This window comes from Camellia sinensis, chromosome 2, assembly GCF_055761805.1.
Source record: "Camellia sinensis isolate YWXY chromosome 2, ASM5576180v1, whole genome shotgun sequence".
In the NCBI taxonomy this organism is placed as follows: Eukaryota; Viridiplantae; Streptophyta; class Magnoliopsida; order Ericales; family Theaceae; genus Camellia; species Camellia sinensis.
Genome location: NC_138962.1, coordinates 51,738,314 through 51,760,881, shown reverse-complemented (window position 1 = coordinate 51,760,881; position 22,568 = coordinate 51,738,314). Strand labels below are relative to the sequence as shown.

The 22,568-nt window shown below is 32.8% G+C and overlaps 1 protein-coding gene across 1 annotated transcript; it reads right to left on the bottom strand.

Annotated features, from left to right (window-relative positions):
* Positions 1–2,218: 2,218 nt before the first annotated feature.
* Positions 2,219–21,097, bottom strand: LOC114261483 (WAT1-related protein At1g25270-like). The gene is made up of 9 exons (XM_082909411.1): positions 20,949–21,097; positions 19,088–19,093; positions 13,870–13,926; positions 10,573–10,689; positions 9,182–9,434; positions 8,892–8,993; positions 5,607–5,758; positions 5,239–5,419; positions 2,219–2,458 (listed from the first exon to the last, which is right to left on the bottom strand). The coding sequence occupies exons 1-9, from the start codon at positions 21,095–21,097 to the stop codon at positions 2,219–2,221; spliced, it is 1,257 nt and encodes a 418-aa protein (XP_082765537.1).
* Positions 21,098–22,568: the final 1,471 nt, after the last annotated feature.

The window sequence follows — 22,568 nt, the reverse complement described above, 5'->3', positions numbered from 1 at the left end:
CGGATAAACGAAATTGAGAGAGGGAGGAAAACATTGTGTGTTCCCAAAAGACCACATGACGAGAGATACGGAGACGCTGGGAGAGAGGATCCCAACAGCGATACCCTTTATGTTCAATACCATACCCCAAGAAGCAACAAAGGCGAGAACGAGGTTCAAGTTTGGTACGTTCATGAGGTTGGAGAAGAACAAAACAGGCAGAGCCAAAAACCCTAAGGGTGTCGTAAGGGGGACGGGTGCCATGTAAACGCTCATATGGAGTGTGATTATGAATGACCGGTGTAGGGATACAATTGATAGTGTAAGCAGCAGTGAGAGCGGCTTCACCCCAAAAATTTTCTGGGCAAGAGGAAGAGAGAAGGAGGGCTCGAGTAGTGTCAAGTAGATGCCGATGTTTTCGTTCAGCACGGCCATTTTGTTGGGACGTACCTGGACAGGAACGATGAGGTTGAGTACCATGACTCCTAAGGAAGGAAAGAAAGTCAAAATCTTTATATTCCATGGCATTGTCGGAGCGAAAAATCTTGATAGTTTTAGAAAATTGGGTTTTAACCATTGCAGCAAAATTGTAATAAAGTTGTTTGAGTTCAGAGCGATTTTTCATAAGAAACAACCATGTAAAACGAGAAAAATCATCTATAAAAACAACAAAATAACGTGAGCCTCCCATAGTAGGAGTAGGAGAGGGTCCCCAAATATCAGAATGAATGAGATCAAAGGGCGCAAGAGAAACAGAATCACTTTTATTAAACGACAAAGCAGGTTGTTTTGCAAGTTGACAGGACACACAATTGAAAGCATCAGAACTTACAGTACCCAAATGACCACTAGAAATTAAAGACTTCAAACGACCAACAGAAAGATGGCCCAAACGATAGTGCCAAAGCTGAAAATGAGATAAAGGAGGAGCAGTGGTAGCAGTGGTAGGAGCAGTGATTTGAGAGGAATCCGGAACATGAAGATGGATAAGTTCGTAGAGACGTCCTTGCTTACGGCCTATCCCAAGAGTTTGCCTGGTCCGAGGGTCCTGCACCAAACAACCAGTATGGGAAAAGGTAACAGTTAGACCATGTTCACATAATTGAATAATGGAGATAAGATTTAAAGTGAGAGCAGGCATAAGATATACATGGGATAAAGATAAGTGAGAGGTGGAAACAGACCCAACATGACTTACAGACAGAAGAGACCCATCAGCAGTATGGATAGAAGGAACATGAGGAGTCGAAGAGAGAGGAGTAAAAATAGTAGGATCAAAGGTCATGTGATTACAACAAGCGGAGTCAAAGTACCAGGAAGTGTTACCTGCGGTGGTAGACAAAGCAGTAGATGGAGGAGTACCGGAATGCTGCCAAAAATGTTGAAACATGGCTTCAACATCGGTATGAGAGAAGACCGGAGTGGAAGGATTTACAGGGACAGAAGAAGGTGAATCTTCGGAGGCGGCAGCAGCAGTGCGTGGAGCAGGCATGTTTTTAAATAGAGTCCCAGAACGGTGAGAGTTGCTGCGGGAAAAATTCCCTGTGGAAGGACCATGGCGAGAGGCACGGGTAGGATTGCGGAAGCAATCTTGTTGGAGATGACCGGGGCTAGTCTTGTTGCAAAATCGACAAAGACGAACGGGACAATGAACCAGAAGATGAGTCGATGGAAGATTGCGGTTGTGACAATAGTTGCAAGTAGTGGACCGCTGTGGTGAAGGAGAACTCCGAATCTGGGGAGTAGCAAGAACAGAGTCCACAGGGTGTGGATGGAGAGTACCAAACCTGGTTTCCTCGGACAGGAGTTCAGAAACGGCTTGCTCAAGAGTGGGTAAAGGAGTGCGATGTAGGAGAGATGCGCGGACGGGCTCAAAACGAGGAGTGAGAGCCATGAGAAACTGATCCAAGCGCTGTTTGTCACGGTAGGTAGTAAACAAGGCAGCATCCTCAGTATGAGGCCATGGAGGCTCAGAAAGAGCGAGTTGATCCCAAACATAAAACATTTGGGAGAGGAAATCATTAATGGTCTGAGTGTTTTCTTGGCGCATACGGTGAAGATGACTCAGAAGCTGATATTGGTGAGCAAGACCGGTAGTCTGATAGCGTTCTTGCAAAAAATCCCAGATGGCCTTGGCTGGAGAGGAAGCAGACTCAAGTTGGAACCTACCAAACTGAAGGCTGATGGATGTAATAGAAGTATTGCGAAGCCAGGTGATGATCTGATAGTTTTTACTATCCTAATCTTCTAGTCGGTCAATATATTTGGCAACGGAGTCCGTGGCAGCGGATTCCGTGGTTGCTGGGACTGGTTTGCACACATCCCCAGTAATGATACGCCAAAGTTTCTTGCCTTTGAGGAAGCCAGACATGGCTTGTGCCCAAAGGACATAATTAGTCCCGTCAAGAATAACGGAAATAGGGTGATTAGAGGAATCCGAGCGATCCATGAGGGAAAAATAGCACAATGGAGGTAGAATCTGAAAAAACCGAGGTTACCAGTGAATTCAGAAGGCCGAAATTAGTGGGAAAAGGAGTGAAACGACCCAAAATATGACCACAGAGGCACAGAAATGGGAGGCAAAGGGCGCGGCGCACGTTAGCAAGAAAGGGCGCGGTGCACGTTAGCACGGGACAGTGTGGAGGACGCGTGGAGCGCGTGTGAGGCGGAAGGCGGAGGCAGGCGACGCGCCGTTCACAGAAGTGGCGCGTGAGAGCGCGTGTAACGTCGTATTGGGCTGAAATTGGTGGCGTTGGAATCGTCCGGAGGAGACGAAGGCTCTGGTGTGGTGAAAACTGTATTTCAGAGATGGACGAAAAAGGGATACAGATGAAATGCAATCTGCAAAAAAAAAAAATATGTTGGAAGAAGATGCTAGGCAGAAAACCTGTGCTCTGATACCATATAAGAAATTGAGAGAGATTGAGAGAGCAAATATTAGCTCTATGTTTTTGATGTATTCAGTTGTCTGTTATTGTATGTGTATAATTACAAGAGGCTGGGCTCTCTCTCTTTATAGAGAGGAGAAGGCGACAGTGGAGCGTAATGCAAGACATCAAACAATATATAACTACTCCTAAAGCTGAAGGTGTGTGCTGGTGCTTCGTGGGTGTGTTTGGCCTTTACAGATTCTTTACATGGTGCTCGTGGGTGTGTTTGGCCTCGTGGGTGTGTTTGGCCTTTACAGAGCCTTTACGTCCTTACAGCTATATTGTATATAAGTGTGATGCATATTGTATATTATATGATGTATATTGTATATTATATTGTATATTATATGTTAACATAATGCATTTCTGATTACTGAACATTCGCATTCAAATTTCGGAAAAATTAATGAAGAAAACAATCCCTACATAAGCAATTTTGTCTGGCATGAAATAGAGAGCCTTGGCCACAACGGTCGCATAATGTGGATTTGCTACAACCACAATGATAATTTTAGCTGAACATTGCTCCAATATTTTTCTCAACGACATTGCTCTTATATTTTCTCAAGATCGTACAGTGTTTGGATGATAAATTTGGATAAGAATTTAAAAAAGAAAAAAGAAAATGTGAATAAGATGTGAATGGAATATAAACTAAATTTTGCCTACAAGCTGAAACTTACCTTGGTGTTTCATAGGAAGTGCACAGTTCTAGAAGAAAGCCCAGAGGCCTCAATTTAGTTCTCATTTGACAGGAATTGAATTTCATATAATACATTAGACAAATTAAGAAAAGGAAAAAGGTCACTCTCAGAACTTGAAAGGACCAACCATTGTTGAAAACTGTATTTTTATATATATATATATATATATTTAAGGACAGTATTACCTGTTTAAACTTTTTTTTAGACTATAGCTATTGAGATTGCAGTGCTCCCAAATTTGTTCAAGGGAAACATCAGTCTTTTTTTGAAGGCCCAATTTATATGGCACAATGATTTTTTGAAGGCCCAAGGCCAACCTTTTCCCAAAAAAACCGAGAAACACTGAAACTGAACATCCAAATTCAAATTTGTTTGGAATAATTTGTGGGGTTTTTTTTTTTTATATAGTTAAATAGATGGTTGGGAAATAAAAAAGTGATTGATTGATGTATAGAGTGTAGCATTTTGTCTTATTAACTATTTAAACATTTTTTGACTTGTTTTGGAGAGTACCCAAATATGCTGTTTATTAGATTATTTCTATCACATAAACTTTTTATTTTTTCACATGTCTTTTTGTAATAAACAAAAAAATCAAAAAATAAGTCATACCCAAACCAAACATTCCAAACAAAGCCTGAAGTTGAATTTTGAATTATGGATTTAAGTTGTGATTTAAAAAAAAAATTAAATGAAATACAAAACTATTTTTTTTTCTTTTTCTCTCATATTTTTCTTTTCTTTTTTCTTTATTTTAAAATTTTATCCAAATTTATGATCTAAGCCCTCGCTTGACATGTTGAATTGAAAGGCTAAAAGGCTAAAATAGTCACAAAAGAACAAAATAATATATATAAAATGTCTAAAATACTATTTTTCGTTTACTTTTATGATTTAGGCCAAGTTTGGCTAACAAAAAAAAGTACACTTATTTCATCTTTTTATCTTTTTTAGGTCACATCAATCAACATCTTCTCTTTACTTTTTCTACACATAATACAAAAAAAGTCAAAAAGTACACTTATTTAGTCTTTCCAAACTTGGCCTTAGTCCATATGCGTTTAGAGAAAGCAAGAGGATTAATTAATTAATTTTTATTTATAAGATATTACTCTCTAACAAACTTTGGCTGCTACTTTTGAACTTGAGATCAAGTATTATTTTAAAATTTAAAAAAAAAAATAAAGTTCTTTATTTCAGGTGAGAAAACACTGATGATAAGCTTTAAAAAAAAATAAAATAATAATAATAATAATAATCCAAAGAAGCAAACTTTGAAGCAGGAACCTTCCAGTACAATAAATGACTAAGACTGCAGATTCTATTGACAGACAAATATTTAACAATGTTGGTGAATAATCTTAAACAAAAATTGCTCTAAGAAGCAAATAATTGCCTTATAAGACCCAAATGGTGGGACAACAAGCATATTCCAATCAATTTCATCAACATATTTCTTCAGTCAATCGAACAAAATTAACCTTATCGAATGTAAATCAAATACATATTCAAATTGCTACTATCTTGTGTGAACTCATCTGGTCCAGATTGAAAACCCCTTCTACCTTTGCAATTATCTCTTCCTCCTCTTCTTCTTCTTCTTCTTCTTCTTCTTCTTCTTCTACCGCTATGATGTTGTCACTACTTCCATTGTTGTTTTCTGTCAAAGAAGTGACTATGATATTGATATGTTCCGATTCTTTGGAGCTCTTTGATGGCATCAGTTGTGTAATTCTCATCAACTCTTTATTTTTTCCCCTCAAAACTATGTGTAATCCACACACTATTACCCCAGCTCCTAGTATGCTATTATTAGATACAAATTAAAAAAATTAAGTCAAATGAAACAATGTATGTCCATATATATCAAGCAAAAAATTATTTATGTGACAAAGGAAATAACATCCATTCATGATTATTAATTTGATTTTAATAGTATTAGCTTAGTTAACGTTGTTAATATTATCATATCATATCATGTGTACATATATACCTTCCCAAGTGTAGTTTCTCGTCCAATAGCAACGAGCCAGCTATTGCCACAAGAACAAGCAGCAGGGGGCTAAAAATTGATACAAATAGTGGACCCTTTATTTGTACACACCAAGCCATGAGGGTAAACGTTACTCCACAAGCCACAATCCCCTACAATGCAAGCAAGTCAAACACATTTTACAACTGCTCCATAATTGAATTAAAATTCATAATTTAGATTTACACCCACACCTAAACTTAATCCAGACATTTCATAGAGTTTTTCTGAGTACATGTGTTCAATTGTTTACTACCGGCACATTTAACAATTTAAATTAAAATTAGTGATTAATAATTAAAAATATTATTAAAAAATCGACAATAGATCTTCTATCTAAAACTTTTAGATCAGTTTTCTTAAAAAAAACTTGACCGAACAAGTGGTAACTTGTCGAAATATATAAATAATTATGATATTAACACAGAAATCAATTACAGAATCAAACACATAACATGCATGAATGAACAAAATTTTGCAAGATTTTTTCATGGCATCAACTTTTTTTAAAAAACTTTTGTACACATACATTCAGTGTACGATTCTATGACCATTTCCTATGTTTGTAGACTTATCTTTTATATATATATATATATATATATATATATTATAAGAATATAGTGTGAAACATGTCAGACTTTTATACTCAGAATACTAAACTCTCATATACTTTCTTTTCTGTATGGCATTCTCTTTAAATAAACATAATAAAAAAATTTAAAAATCAAATATACAAACAGATAAAATTAGCAAATTCATTCTTTATCGTTTCACTTAAAATCTTTATTTTGCCTCTCAATATTCAATTTTAAATTTAAAAAATCTTTAAACTCTATCTAAATAAATCTATTTTGAAAATATCTCCCACCATTAGAATTTAAATAAATAAAACCAACATATCTATCACCTCTCTATCTCATATCATAACTTAAATAAATTTTTAACAAGTAAATAAAAAGCCACAACTCCATAACTTAAATTAATAAATAGAAACCACACATAAATTAAATTCAAAAAATAAAATAAAACCAACTCCATAACTTAAATAAATTTAAAAAAAAACAAATATAAACCACTCATAAATAAAGAAGATAAGAATTAAGATATGGATCTCAAAAAAATATGACAATATCTAAATTTGAATTATGATTTATTAATATAACTATTTATATTTTATTTATTTATGTATATCTATCTAAATCTTAAATCACTTAATCAGACAAATTAATTTATTTTGAAATCTTATTTAAAGAATAATTTGATTAGTCATACCAACTCCTTTTTTTCTTTTTTTTTTTCAATATGTAGGATATTTACAAATGAAAAATGTTGAGACCTCAAAAAAGATTCCAGAATCCGACCCATGATGATATGGTCATAAGTGTCAATTTTTAATTTGTTACGCACCTAATGATATAAGGCCCTAACTCTCTTGCCACATCACGGATTAATTTGATTTTAAGTATGGGCTCTACCATTTCTTTTTACAAATAAGAGAACAGAATTAATCAAATTATATATTTCGGCCAATCACATACTCTAATTTTTGCTCTTTCAACATAATTCCAACCAAGAGCATATCAAATTAAACTTTTTATTTAAATTTAAAATCAAGTTAAATAAAAAAAATTAAAAGAAAATAATGAAAGGTTGGAGATATTGTAAAGCTTTCTTATTCTTAAAGACTAAAACGCTAGCACACATTCCGTGTGCGCATTATATTCATATTGTATTTTTAGTTATGAAATTCAAATCAAAAGAAATGTAACTTAAATTATTAGATTAATAACATAAACACGAGAAATTCTAATAAATACACCCTTAAAAATGGTGTACCATATGCACATTTAGTAATGTAATTTTCTTTTTTAGTTATGATATTATTTTAATTATGACATATGAGTTATTTGGTTATGTCTCATATTGTACTTGGTTATGACATTTTTTTTAGTTATGACTAAAAAAATATGAAGTTATACCATTTTTTTTTTTAATTATAAGGTGCATATGGTACACACCTTTTGAGGGGGTGTGTACCATAGTGTTTCCCTAGAAACATCATCTCAATTATCGTTAAATATCACTTTACTTCACATTTAATAATAAAATTATATATTTTTCTTAATTATGAAATTTTATATTTATCTTAATTATAACTTTTAAATTTGTATATTTTTATAACAAAAAAAAGATATGTCTTAGCTCATTTAACTAGGTTTAACTTTTTATTATTATTTATTATTATAGAAATTATCAAAATTTCACTAAGTAGATTTATAATTTTTAAAATTTTTTTTAAACTAATAATTAAAAAAGTTATAAACATAAAAATTAAGTTATGAATTTCATGCGTAATATATGATAAAACATTAAGTTATCACAAGATAATTATAATGATTTATTTTAATTTATAAAGTCCTGCGCATAGCACCAATTATTAATTAGTATACGGATATACAGAGACAGAACTACATGTAGACCTACAGGGGCCCTGCCCCCCTGCTTTGCACAAGATGCTTCGCTATTTATAGGTTCAACACACCAACTTCTCCTATCGGCCTCCTTTCATCTTATAATTTTAACTATTTTCTTTAACAGTTCTTTATAATACAATGATAGTATAATATATAAAAAAATGTTATTATAAGAAATATATGATTTCTTTTTTCATCAAAGTTTAGAATATTTGTAGTGTTATGTGTAAATGTTATGAGTAGTTAATTTATGGTGTGCATCTCTAAAGTGAAAGTAAAAGTTATGAATTATTGTAGTTACGTTATGAACGGTGTAGTGTAAATCTTATAAATTATTTGTGATGCAAAATGTTACAAACTATTTTGGCGAAAGAAGTTGCAATTTGTTATGGTTAATATGCACATTTTAAAGAGTACACACCATGATAACTCCCTAACATATTATGTTCTAAAATATATTTTTAATTATATTATTCACTTTATAAATGAAATTAAGTTCACCATTTTTGTATCTCATTAGCCCCATCATTATTTATCACTACTGCAATATAAAAAATCTCATTGATTAGTGATGCTATAACGTAATATTAATGTTACATCAAATATTTAATAAAAATAAGAGTTTATCCATTTTCAATTAATAGCATGAAAAATCACAGTTGTTTATTGCATGAAAATCCATTGCTTTAAATCTAACCTCACTTATCTTCCTATGTTTGTTCCCCCCTCCCCCCAATGATCGAATTCTGGGTCCGTCCCTAAGGAAACATACCGAGTAGGAGACAGTTACTAGTCTTAGATTCCATCCTAGTTTCCACTTACTCCAATCTCTATCCATGCAGAGTGGAGAGTGCAAATCCAATGGCTTGGATTGCTGTCATCGTCATTATCAGAGCAATGCTGGAGTAGACACAAGGATAGTCCTGTATCATCTTAGCCTGGCCCAACAAACAGGACACATTCAAAACAAATGACATTAGTCAAGGTCATATGAGTAAATTAATTTTTTTTTTATCATTTATTTATTTTTATTTAATTTGTTGGTTGTTGTTGCAAGATTACCTTAGCAATCAATCCTATTGCACCAGAGACACAGCAGAACACAACCAATAAAGCTCCCACCACGTCATTACTATCATGTGGGTGTAGTGTCACCACGTGTCCACCCTTGTGATGTAAAAAGTCAACATTGGTTGAACAGATGTTGAGCTCTGCCCCTTTGTAGAACATGAGCAGCATGGCCCCACCAATGCACATCAACGTCCCTGCCACCTTCGCCTTGCCTATCATTGTGCCCAATCCCAACCTCTCCATCCTGTACCCATTATACCCACATTAGATGGCTATCAGGAGTGTTTGCGATTCGATTTTGAACGGTTTATGGATTGATTTAGATCCATTCGTATGTATGCAATTTAGAAAAAATTCAATCCGTAATCGCCCATGGTGTGGATTGCAGTTTGTGTGGATAGAATTTGCAAATGTGCAGGCAGTTGCCTGCAGTTTGCGGATTGGACTTTTTTCAATTTTCAAATTCAATTTCAATTTCAAGATTCAATATAATGTAAGATTGATCTCAATTTTAAAAGTAATTAACATATTCAATATTCACATAACAAACAAAAACAAAAACATTCAAAAATAATGTTCTCTACAACATTTCTTTTTGTATCATGAAATTAGAGTTTGGTGTGTTGGCCAAAAATATCTAGGATAGGATGAATGAAATCAACGGTCCAAGTTTTTTTAATTAATTAAAAAAAATAAATCTAAGTGCGAGATGGATTCTTGCGGGTGCAGGTTAAACTCGCAACCCGCAATTATGCCATACTTCAAACTGCATCCGCCCGCATTGTGTTTACGAAACTACCCATTTATATGCGGATCGGTTCGGGTTGGGCAGTTCGGATAATCCTATGCCCAACCCTAGCTATCATGCAATATTTTTATCTAAAAAGAATACATACATCTGAGAAATTAGAAACCGATAAAAAAATTTAAAAATAACTACAAATTTATAGAAATTTTTAAGATTTTATTATTAAATTTATAAAATTTATTACTGATTTGTAATTATATTTTTAAAATATCATTGATTTAAATTTTCCTATATATATATATATTAATTTCCCACTAGATTTTGAAAAGCCCTATTCATACAGAAAATATCACAAGAATAATAATAGGATAATGTTAATTTTGTAAATAAAAGTAATTTTTGTGAATGTTTTATTTCAAAATAAAAAGTACACACATTGAACTATATTATTACACATTCTATATGATTTTTATTTATTTATTTCATAGATCATTATTATTAGTTTTTTTTTATTAAATATTTTTATTATCATTATACACGAAGTTAGTAAAATTCAGGAAATCAGTTTAGCTATATATTTTGCATATATATATATATATATAGAGAGAGAGAGAGAGAGAGAGAGAGAGAGTACTGGAAAAAGACGGCCAAAATGAAGGTGCAGGCAGGGATTAGATTATACAAAGCAGCAGCAAAGGTCGCTGATGTCAAAACGAAGCCCTCGACGTATAAATTTTGTGCCATTGATCCTCTACAATTAAAAATTGAACATTATTATTGAGGCTCAAAAAATTAAACTCATTTTTTAAATTCAGTAATATGTTAAGAAGATAATTGATTGATAATTAAAAAAATATTTAATTATCAATTAATTATCTTTTTATTGACACATCACTTAGTTTATAAAATGAGTCTAAAAAATAAACAGACACATATTGACAAAATAATAAATATATAAATAAATAATTCATAGTAGAATGTTTTTTAGAAAATTAGCTAACATAGGATTGGCCCTGGGCTAAGGCCAGTAGGATTGTTTTGGTAGTAGGTTAAAAGTTAATTTTTTAATTTTATTTTTTTTTTGTAAAAAACATACTGTATAAAAAAAATAAAAAGGTGATATAACTCAAAAGAGGTTAAAAGCCAAAAAGTAACTATTTAACCTCTTTGCCAAAAGAGCCCTAAGGCCTGTGCCTAGGGCCCCAAATTTTGACCCAAAATAAGAGCCCAAATTTGTTAGTTTTATATTAGGGTAAATTAAGCAAATGGTTCTTATAGTTTACACGATGTGTCAACTTGTTCCATATTATTTTAATTTACTCAATTTTATCCCTTAAGTTAACAGATTGTGTCATATTGGTCCAGTAAATAATGGCCATTAAATTTGGTGAGCGGAAACTTATACGATGTGTCAATTTGGTCCCTGTAGTTTACACGATGTGTCATAATTTGCTCAATTTTTACAAAGACTAAATTGACACATCGTGTAAACTAGATGGACCAAATTGACACATCGTTTCGGCACGTGAAAACTTTATGTCCACCAAACCTATTGGTCGTTATTTATTAGACCAATATAACACAATCTGTTAAATTAAGAGACAAAATCGAGTAAATTAAAACAATAGGGACCAATGTGACATATCGTGTAAACTACGGGGGATTATTTGCATAATTTACCCTTTATATTATATTAAAAGTTTAAAGCCAGTCACTTTTATTGTTTGAGGCCCAATTTAAAAGGTCTCTCAAAAAATGTACTGGGCCAAATTAAAAAAAATATATATAATCATTGTTAGACCCAATTATAAATTTATATAATTAGTCCAAACAAATATATATAATATAATGAGTCCTAATTTCAAAATTTTAATAGAATAAATAGCTTTATCTTAATTTTTTTGCCCTCTCTCTTTATCATAATTCAATTGAATAATTTTGCATTAGTTTTTTCTCACAATCTTTTTCCAATAATTTGTGTTTTGTTATCAAAGAATTAGTGGATTGTCATTTGTGTAGATTATGATTGTGTTATCAGATGTCATATTACAATAACATAATTATTTTGTTATCAGATATTAGTGAATTATGTTATTTGTGTTGATTATTGCTAAATTATAAAACAACAAAACCCTATTTTATCTTTTTTGAGTCTTTGTAATGATTTTTTTCTATCTTAATATATGAAAATAAATTTTAATGATTAGATGTGTAAATAAACTTTTTGTAACTACTAAATAATAAAAAAATTATTGATAAGTTATTATTTTATTTGTAATACTTTTATAAATAAATATATGTGGAAGTACTCCATTTTCAAAGCCCGCCTAAGAGGCCGGCAATATGAAATTTTCATTTTAAAACAAAACACTAATAAATATTATTTTTAATTTTTATCTCTACAATAAGCTTATAATAATAGTTTTAAGTTTAAGTAAGTGATTTAAGCCCAAAACCCAAACAATAATAGTTTAGATAGACAATTTAAGTTTAAAATATATTAATTATTACAAGATTATTATATAAATATTATTGCAAAGAATTATTGTCACGTCGTGAACTATAAGTTGGTGGAGTATTACTAATTTATTATAATTAGGGTGATTCAACCCAATAAAATTTAGTTTTAGAAGAATGTGACATTTAAAAATTAAACAACTCTAAAATATTTTATTAGCAACAAAACCCAATTTAAAACGAATTTAAATGAAAATACTATTCTTTCACCAACTTCAATATCCATAAGCTCAATCTCATACCAATTGTGTAAAATAAAATATGAATACATTAAAGATGATTAACATTTAGTCCTAAATTACTCACAACCCCCAAGTGCAATTTACATTAACGTCCAAATAAATTTACACATGTTGATAAGGGTGCAAACAGTACGGTTCGGTTCGGTTGGTGTTAAGAGTATATTTATTATTTCGATTTTTATGATTGAGAAACCGATACAAATCATATGTTACAGTTCGGTTTTATTGGTTTTGTCGGTTTGATATAAAAGAGAAATTTACATGAAATTTTAAAAAGTTTTATAGTAGATTATAGAAATGTTTTTCTCCCTAATTTTTATCACAAAAATGTATTATATTAGTTACTTTTTATATAATGTTCAAGAAATTATAATATATAAATATTGAAATATAATATTCGGTCGGTTCGGTTTACATCGGTTTAAAAAGTTTTACAACCAAAATAGACCGTCTGTTATGAAAAACAAACCGAAAATTAAAATTTTGGTCAATTTCGATCAGTTGATTTGGTTTTATTAATTTTTCTTACATCTCTATATATTGACTAATTAATTTTACTAGTTCAGAACCAACTAGTTAAGTTTACATGCCAACTCCCAAAATAATAGCAAAACTCAAAAAGCGCCTAGATATAATTAAGCATAGATATACACGAGCAAGTCCGTAAAAAATTTAATTTTTTAAGCATGACCACCCAACTCCATGTCGTCAGAAATGAGAGTACCTAAAATGCTTTCTATACATTTTAAATAAAAGAGATGATCCCTACCCTATTTTATCACAAGAGAAGATGAAATGAGAGTAATGTCACCAAGAAGATTTAAATCCAATCTTTCAAGAGATTTGAGCACCAAAATTCTCAACAAGTCTTAAAAAATACAAGACGAAGCTAGATGAGTTGATAGGTATTTGTGTGAGGAATCTTAGCAAGCTCTTCCATGGAAGAAATTAATATAAAAAAAATTACAAAAAAAAAAATTCAAAAAGGGAGGGGAGAGAGGCTCACGGCAGTTTGGGGGAAAATGGGGAGGGGATGTGTCTGTGCTGCTTTCACAGAAAAATGGGAATTAGATAAATGTCACGTTGACATAAATATTGAGTCCATTAATTTCTAAATTATTCAATATATATATATATTGATAGATATTGATATAGATATAGATTGAGCTTACCCTAGTAAACCACTAAGATAGGCTTGACACGTGACTTTCCATGTTAACTTTGGTCTTCTCTTGTAATCACAAATCAACTCATATAAAAAAATCCACAATATTACAACAAACACAAAAATACATACAAGTTAAATTCACTTTGTTTTTTATTTCTCTTGCAGATTCATGAAATAATACAACCCAATAGTAAAGGAACAAAATAAGCAACTTTCCATATTTTCTATAGTAAAAATAAAAATAAATATGTATGTATATTCAAATTAACTTTCCATGTTAACTTTGGTCTGCTTTTCCTGTAATTAGAAATTAACTCACATGTGAAAAACACAATATTACAACAAATATATATATGTATATATGTATGTATGTATGTGTATAAGTTTTGTTTTTTATTTTTATTTCTTTCATTTCATTTCTCTTGCAGATTCATGAAATAATCAGGGACGGACCACGCATAGACCAACAGGGGCCACGGTCCGCTGAAATTAAATAAAAAATTATTAATATACATAACTTTTGAATCTAATATTAATAATATATAATTGTTTAGAAAAGATGACCTGTTTTGCTTTTTTGTTGTCAAGTAGTATGAGCCCCATCTAATCATTAGATAGCTTAAGTAAAAAAAAAATAAAAAATATAAATAAATAAATAAAATAAATGGGTGACGCCTCGTAATAAATGCTATAAACTCATCTAAAACCATATATACATGACACTATAAATCAGAGTAATAAGTTCTTTCATTACATGGGAGTTAACTGTACAAAAGAGTTTAACAGAAGAAATGTCCTATAGTTTTATATCTTTTCAAAATCATGTTTAGTTACAATAAAAGCGGATATAAATCTAATACAAGTAAAGTCATTGGCTCGAATCAAAACAATAACGTAATACACAAAAGAGAAGCTATTGCCCCAAATCCCTCCAAGCTACTGTCTGTGCAGAGGCATATCACCGACACCTAAAAATAGTTTTTTCAAAATAGGGTGAGCCAAAACCTAGTAAAAATATTATAACACAATATATGAATTTTAACAAAGATATAAGTATGATATGCATTTCCAGTGCCCATGATGAAATCATTTAGAACACTTTTACAAAACCGTGCCATGCCAAGCTTTATATCTCAATTCATAAGTTATTTACCATTTTTTCAGACAACCAAACTGTCAGTGGGTCTCTAAACAACACAACCATTATACCATTACACAAACACTTTCACTTTGTCATTTTACGGATATTTCATTCGCGGGAACCGGCACCTATGTATACGCGTGGTTTTCGGGACTTTCATCCTAGACACACATGCCAGTTTAATTCAATGGAGTCCATCCTCTTTTTTCTCCCAAATATCATACATTTACAATGTATCAAAAACATAGCCATATTCAGTGATAACGGATAAGAGATATTAATTCACCTAATACTCATGCAATTTCTACAACAATCATAACTATCCTTCACCGAGAGCCCAAATAGATATTTTTAAATAGATATACAATCTCCATGACAGATAAATTATCCAAATTTCCATATGTGAGAGGTAACACATATTTAACTCCACCATTTATATAAACATTCATCAAATTTCATATTCCCAATACCAATTTCATTTATTTCTGCAAAATACCTATGTGCTACATTTTAGGACAAAACTCCATTTTGTTCAAAAATCCATCCCGGGTATCAAAACTAACAATTTTATTACAACACAACTTCACATCAACTCTCATAACCATCTTTAATACATACATTTAAAAAACCCTCTTTTGATTCTAAACCAAAATCCTAGGTTTATCAAAATCATCCCACATTCCAATATTCTCTACACGTCAACAAATAACTAAGATAAAACTCATAGAAGAGTGTAGAAAGTCCCTAACTCAAGCTTAGAAGACCGAAGGAGGAAATTGAGAGACTTCAAAGGTACCAAAACGCAACTCCAATCGGATGAAAATGTAGCCCTCAAGACGCTTTATCTTTTTATCAAAGAGAGTAAGGTAGAGGGATCCCTAGATCCAAGTATATTTGTAGAGAGAAGTTAGGTTTTAGAGAGAGAGAGAGAGAGAGTCGATCTAGGGTTTTTGAGAGAAAATAAGTGAAAAAGTAATGTAAAAAGGTGCTGTTGCAAACTGATATACGCGCAACTCGCTTGAGTGCAAGAGTAGTCGCTTGAGCGATCAGACACAATAAGTTGTTCCGCTTGAGTGCAATAAGCCTCGCTTGAGCGCCGAATGCACACTTCTAAAAGTTTACAGACAGAAGACCGTTGCTCGAGTGTAAGAAACCTAGCTCAAGCGAAGAACATTACCTCCCCAGTATCTCTGCAGGCTTGCAAAAATACTGGGAGCTCATAAAGCTTGCTCGAGCGAAGAGGCCAAATTTTGGACAACAACAGTTTGAACCAACAAACAACCTACCTGTTCCAAATACAACCAAGGCACTCCAATACTCAAACTCAATAAGAAATAAGGAGAAAAGACGAGAGCAACAATACAGAATCATGAAACCCGAGTCCAGAATGCAAGATGGGTTGGGTCTAAACCAGAATCGCTATAAGAAGGTTCACTTCTTTTTCTACTGCAATTATGTAATGATCATTTTTAGTTATGAAAATTATTAAAATTAGACTTCGCAATAAAATGAAGATAAATTTGTTATAGACTCTTCATTTATATATATTGAAAAGAAAATTGCTGAAAATTTTATTACAGAGTCAATCATTGAACACTTTCGAGATATTAAAGAACGTTGAATTCTACTTTAATAGATGATTGAACTGATTTGTATAAATAATTACTTAATACATGACTTTACTTTTATTCATATATTAAATTCATAAAATATATGGTTGCTTTATTTTTATGTACTAATTTAATATTGAATTTTAGTTTATTTTTTGAATTCAAAAAAAATAATAGTTCATATCAATTCATATAAAAAAATTTATTCGTATCTTGGCCCCTACAATGAATTTCTCATTCCGTCCCTGGAAATAATATAACCCAATAGTAAAGAAACAAAACTAAACAAATTTCCATATTTTCTAAAATAAAAAGGAAAACAAAACATGTATATATGTATATATATATTCAAATGATCAAAACCCGTTATCAAAAAAAAAAAAAAAAAGGATCAAAACCCAGAAGCGCATATATATGTATTGATGGAGGACCTTTCAAGGAGTAGAACGAGAGGGACAATGAAGGCAGCAACAAAGACAAAGCGATAGGCAATCAAGACGCTCATGCTCATTCCAATACTCGAAGCCAATTTGTAGAATACACTGTTTCCTGCCAATGCAGCCTAAACCACCACCATCATTATCGCGGGCTTCAACCCATGTATAATGTTCGCTATCTTCCCCATCTCCCTCCACCCACAATGCCATATATATATCTCTATCTCTCTCTATATATATGTATGCATAGTGCTTAAGAGAGCAAGAACAAGCAAGAAGATTGAGAACCAGCTTCGTCTTCTGCTTGCTTGTCTGAAATTCAATTGAAAATGAAAAACAACCACACACAATGAATATATGTATGTGTGCGTATGTGGATAGAGAGAGAGAGCGCGAGAGTCAAAGCTATTAAACGTTCTCTACAAATCGAGAGAATAAGATCCAATTATTGCAATCGTTCAATAGTGACTAAACTGCTACATCTCAAAGCTCATCGTAGCCGATTGCACAATCTACTTGGCAGAGTATGTCAAAAGCAATGAGATCTGCAACCAATTGTCAACAACATTCGGCTGAACCACCCTCTTTCTCCTCTTCTAATATTAACAACACAAATATTTATATATATAAATTGAAAGGAGGGATTGTGCAATTAACCCTACACATACACACACACACACACACATATATATATATATATACACACTAACGGGTGACACACGCACTACGTGTGCAATTCAGATAAGTAGGGTGGAGGGATCCCTAGATCCAAGTGTATTTGTAGAGATAAGTTAGGTTTTAGAGAGAGAGAGCGAGAAAGAGAGAGAGAGTAGATCTAGGGTTTTTGAGAGAAAAGATGTGAAAAAGTGATACAAAAAAGTGCTGCTACAAACTGATATACGCGCAATTCGCTCGAGCGAAGAGTTGTCGCTCGAGCGATCAGACAAAATAAGTTGTTCCGCTTGAGCACAGAATGCACACTTCCAGAAGTTTTATAGACAGAAAACCGTCGCTCGAGTGCAAGAAGCCTCGCTCGAGTAAAGAATATTATCTCCCCAGTATCTCTGCAGTCCTGCAAAAATACTGGGAGCTCACAAAGCTTGCTCGAGCGCAAGAAGCTTCGCTCGAGCGAAGAGGCCAAATTCTGGACAATAACAGTTTGAACCAACAAGCAACCCACATGTTCCAAATGCAACCAAGGCACTCCAATACTCAAACTCAATAAGAAATAAGGAGAAAAGATGAGAACAACAATACAGAATCATGAAACCCGAGTCCAAAATGCAAGATTGGTCGGGTCTAAACGAGAATCACTATAAGAAGGTTCACTTCTTTTTCTACTGCAATTAGGTAACAATCATTTTTAGGCATGAAAATTATTAAAATTAGACTTCGCAATAAAATCAAGATAAATTTGTTTTAGACTCTTCGCTTATATATATTGAAAAAAAATTGTTGAAAATTTTATTACGGAATCAATCATTGAACATTTTCAAGATATTAAAGAACATTGAATTCTACTTTAATAGATGATTGACTTGATTTGTATAAATAATTATTTAATACCTGACTTTACTTTGATTCATATATTAAATTCATTAAATATGAGGTTGCTTTATTTTTTATGTACTAATTTAATATTAAATTTTAGTTTATTTTTTGAATTCAAAAAAATAATAGTTTATATCAATTCATATAAAAAAATTTATTCGTATCTTGGCCCCTAGAATGAATTTCTGATTTCGTCCCTGGAAATAATATAACCCAATAATAAAGGAACAAAACTAAACAAATTTCCATATTTTCTATAAAAAAAAAACATGTATATATATATTCAAATGATCAAAACCCGTTACTAGAAAAGGAAAACCAAAAAAAAGCATCAAAACCCATAAGCGCATATATATGTACAGATGGAAGACCTTTCAAGGAGTAAAACGAGAGGGACAATGAAGGAAGCATCAAAGACAAAACGATAGGCAATCAAGACGCTCAAGCTCATTCCAATACTCGAAGCCAATTTGTAGAATACACTGTTTCCTGCCATTGTAGCCTGAACCACCACCATCATCATCGCTGGCTTCAACCCATGTATGGTGTTCGCTATCTTCCCCATCTCCCTCCACCCACAATGTCAAATCTCTCTCTCTCTCTCTCTCTCTCTATACATATATATATGTATGCATAGTGCTTGAGAGAGGAAGAACAAACAAGAAGATTGAGAACCAGCTTCGTCTTCTCGCTTGCTTGTCTGAAATTCAATTGAAAATGAAAAGCAACCACACACAATGAATATATATATATATATAGATATGTGTGTGTGTGTGTGTTTGTGGGTAGAGAGAGAGAGAGAGAGAGTCAAAGCTATTAAACGTTCACTACAAATCGAGAGAATAAGATCCGGTCATTGCAGTCGTTAAATAGTGACTAATTTGCTACATCTAAAAACTCATTGGAGCCGATGGCACAATCTACTTGGCAGAGTATGTCAATAACGACGAGTTCTACTACAAATTGTCAACATCATTCGGCTGAACCACTCTCTTTCTTCTCTTCTAATATTAACAACACAAATGTATATACATATATATATATATAAATTGAAAGGAGGGATTACGCTATTAACCCCACACATACACACACACACACACACATATATATGTACACTAACGGGTGGCACACGCACTACGTGTGCAATTCAGATAAATAGGGTAAAGGGATCCCTAGATCCATGTCTATTTATAGAGAGAAGTTAGGTTTTAGAGAGAGAGAAAAAGAGTCGATCTAGGGTTTTTGAGAGAAAAGATGTGAAAAAGTGATGTAAAAAGGTGTTACTGCAAACTGATATACGGGCAAGTCGTTTGGGCGCAAAAGTTGTCGCTTGAGCGACCAGACATAATAAGTTGTTCTTCTCGAGCGCAAGAAGCTCCACTCGAGCGCAGAATGCACACTCCTAGAAGTTTTACAGACAGAAGACCGTCGCTCGAGTACAAGAATCCTCGCTCGAGCGACGAACATTACCTCCCCAGTATCTCTGCAGGCCTGCAAAAATACTGGGAGCCCACAAAGCTTGCTCGAGCACAAGAACCTTCGCACAAGCGAAGAGGCCAAATTTTGGAGAACCACAGTTTGAACCAACAAGCAACCCACCTGTTCCAAATAAAACCAAGGCACTCCAATACTCAAACTCAATAAGAAATAGGGCGAAAAGAAGAGAACAACAATACAGAATCATGAAACCTGAGTCTAGAATTCATAATGGGTCGGGTCTAAACCAGAATCGCTGTAAGAAGGTTCACTTCTTTTTCTACTGCAATTATATAACGATCATTTTTAGTCATGAAAATTACTAAAATTAGACTTCGCAATAAAATAAAGAAAAATTTGTTATAGACTTTTCGCTTATATATATTGAAAAGAAAATTGCTGAAAATTTATTACGGAGTCAATCATTGAACGCTTTCGAGATATTAAAGAACGTTGAATTCTACTTTAATAGATGATTGAATTGATTTGTATAAATAATTATTTAATACATGACTTTACTTTTATTCATATATTAGATTCATTAAATATATGGATGCTTTATTTTTTGTGTACTAATTTAATATTAACTTTTAGTTTATTTTTTGAATTCAAAAAAATAATAGTTTATATCAATTCATATAAAAAAAATTTATTCGTATCTTGGCCCTTATAATGAATTTCTGATTCCGTCCTTGAAAATAATACAACCTAATTGTAAAGGAACAAAACTAAACAAATTTCCATATTTTTTTAAAGTAAAAAGGAAAAAAAAATGTATATATATATATATTCAAATGATCAAAACACGTTATCAAAAAAAAAAAAAGATCAAAATCCTGAAGCACATATATATGTATAGCTGGAGGACCTTTCAAGGAGTAGAGCGAGAGGGACAATGAAGGCAGCAGCAAAGACAAAGCGATAGGCAATCAAGACGCTCATGCTCATTCCAATACTTGAAGCCAATTTGTAGAATACACTATTTCCTACCAATGCAGCTTGAACCACAACCATCATTATCACTGGCTTCAACCCATGTATAGTGTTCGCTATCTTCCCCATCTCCCTCCACCCACATTGCCAAATCTCTCTCTCTCTATATATATGTATGTATATATATGTATACATAGTGCTTGAGACAAGAACAAGTGAGAAGATTGAGAACTAGCTTCGTCTTCTCGCTTGCTTGTCTGAAAATCAATTGAAAATGAAAAACAACCACACACAATAAATATATATATATAGATATGTGTGTGTGTGTGTGTATGTATGTAGGTATAGAGAGAGAGAGAGTCAAAGCTATTAAACGTTCACTACAAATCGAAAGAATAAGATTCAGTCATTGAATCGTTCAGTAGTGACTAATCCGCTGCATCTCAAAGCTCATTGGAGCCGATTGCACAATGTCCTTGGCAGAGTAATGTCAATAGCGATGAGATCTGCAACCAATTGTTAACAACATTCGGACGAACCACCCTCTTTCTCCTCTTCTAATATCAATAACACAAATATATATATATATATATATATACGTGTATATATATACATTGAAATGAGGGATTGTGCCATTAACCCAACACATACACACATATATATATATACACTAACGGGTGACACACGAACTACGTGTGCAATTCAGATAAGTAGGGTAGAGGGATCCCTAGATCCAAGTGTATTTGTATAGAGAAGTTAGGTTTTAGAGAGAGAGAGTCGATCTAGGGTTTTTGAGAGAAAAGATGTGAAAAAATGATGTAAAAAGGTGCTGCTGCAAATTGATATACACGCAATTCGCTCGAGCGCAAGAGTTATCGCTCGAGCGACCAAACACAATAAGTTGTTCCGCTCGAGCGCAATAAGCTTCACTAGAGTGCAGAATACATACTCCCAGAAGTTTTACAGATAGAAGACCGTCGCTCGAGTGCAAGAAGCCTCGCTCGAGCGAAGAACATTACCTCCCCAGTATCTCTGCAGGCCTGCAAAAATACTGGGAGTTCACAAAGCATGCTCGAGCGCAAGAAGCTTCGCTCGAGCGAAGAGGCCAAATTTTGGGCAACAACAGTTTGAACCAACAAGCAACCCACCTGTTCCAAATACAACCAAGGCACTCCAATACTCAAACTCAATAAGAATAAAGAGAAAAGACGAGAACAACAATACAAAACCATGAAACCTGAGTCCAGAATGCAAGATGGTCGGGTCTAAACCAGAATCGCTATAAGAAAGTTCACTTCTTTTTCTACTACAATTATGTAACGATCATTTTTAGTCATGAAAATTACTAAAATTAGACTTCGCAATAAAATAAAGATAAATTTTTTATAGACTCTTCGCTTATATATATTGAAAAGAAAATTGTTGAAAATTTTATTACGGAGTCAATCATTGAACACTTTCGAGATATTAAAGAACGTTGAATTCTACTTTAATAGATGATTGAATTGATTTGTATAAATAATTATTTAATACATGACTTTACTTTTATTCATAT

Bases quoted from the DNA above. Each gene is read 5' to 3' on its own strand.
- LOC114261483 (XM_082909411.1), bottom strand. From the start codon at position 21,097: ATGATGGTTGTGGTTCAAGCTGCATTGGTAGGAAATAGTGTATTCTAC. The intron at 9,435-10,572 runs GTACTCTCTCTC...TAATGGGTACAG, and splicing joins ATTTTGGCCGTCTTTTTCCA to GATGGAGAGGTTGGGATTGG. The intron at 5,759-8,891 runs GTATGTTTCCTT...CTTGCATTGTAG, and splicing joins TAGTAACTGTCTCCTACTCG to GGGATTGTGGCTTGTGGAGT.